The sequence below is a fragment of the Phaethon lepturus genome, unplaced genomic scaffold, assembly GCF_000687285.1.
Source record: "Phaethon lepturus isolate BGI_N335 unplaced genomic scaffold, ASM68728v1 scaffold2423, whole genome shotgun sequence".
Lineage (NCBI taxonomy): Eukaryota > Metazoa > Chordata > Aves > Phaethontiformes > Phaethontidae > Phaethon > Phaethon lepturus.
In genome coordinates, this window is record NW_010526755.1 from 21,912 (window position 1) to 22,339 (window position 428).

Here is a 428-nt window from a genome sequence, read left to right on the forward strand (position 1 = left end):
CCGCACCTTGATTTGGAGCCGCGGCACGAGGGAGCCGGTCCCGGTACTGGGAGATGGGAAGCGCCGCTCGTTCCCGTTGGAGTTTGGCCAGTTTGGCGAAGCTTTGTTTTTGGGTGAAGTCCAGATAGTGCAACAAAGCGGCGCGGAATTCGGAGAGGCGTTCCTGGGGCACGCTGGAGTCTCCTCGCCGACCTCGGATCGCTCCCTCCATGTCGGCGCTCAGCACCGAGAGGTTGATGCGGTACCGGGGGTCGTATCGGCGGGGCAGGTCGAGGCGGCGGGCGGCGGCGGAGGGTTCTGCTTGGTCGTGGCAGCTGAGTGTTGGCTCACATTCGGTTTTCCGGCTCTGGAAACGCCGGAGCCGCTCAAAGAAAGCCCAGAAATTGCGGACGTCTTCGGAGCCGGCTCCGATGTAATCCTGCTCGCGG

General features: G+C 63.8%; 1 protein-coding gene across 1 annotated transcript in view; it reads right to left on the reverse strand.

Annotated features, from left to right (window-relative positions):
* DHX34 (DEAH (Asp-Glu-Ala-His) box polypeptide 34) overlaps positions 1–421 on the reverse strand; it is a gene marked incomplete at its 5' end in the record, with an annotated part of 5,944 nt that extends 5,523 nt beyond the window's left edge. The window contains one exon of the mRNA XM_010283148.1: positions 20–421. Coding sequence (XP_010281450.1) covers positions 20–421 — 402 coding nt within the window. The remainder of the gene's footprint in view (positions 1–19) is intronic.
* Positions 422–428: the final 7 nt, after the last annotated feature.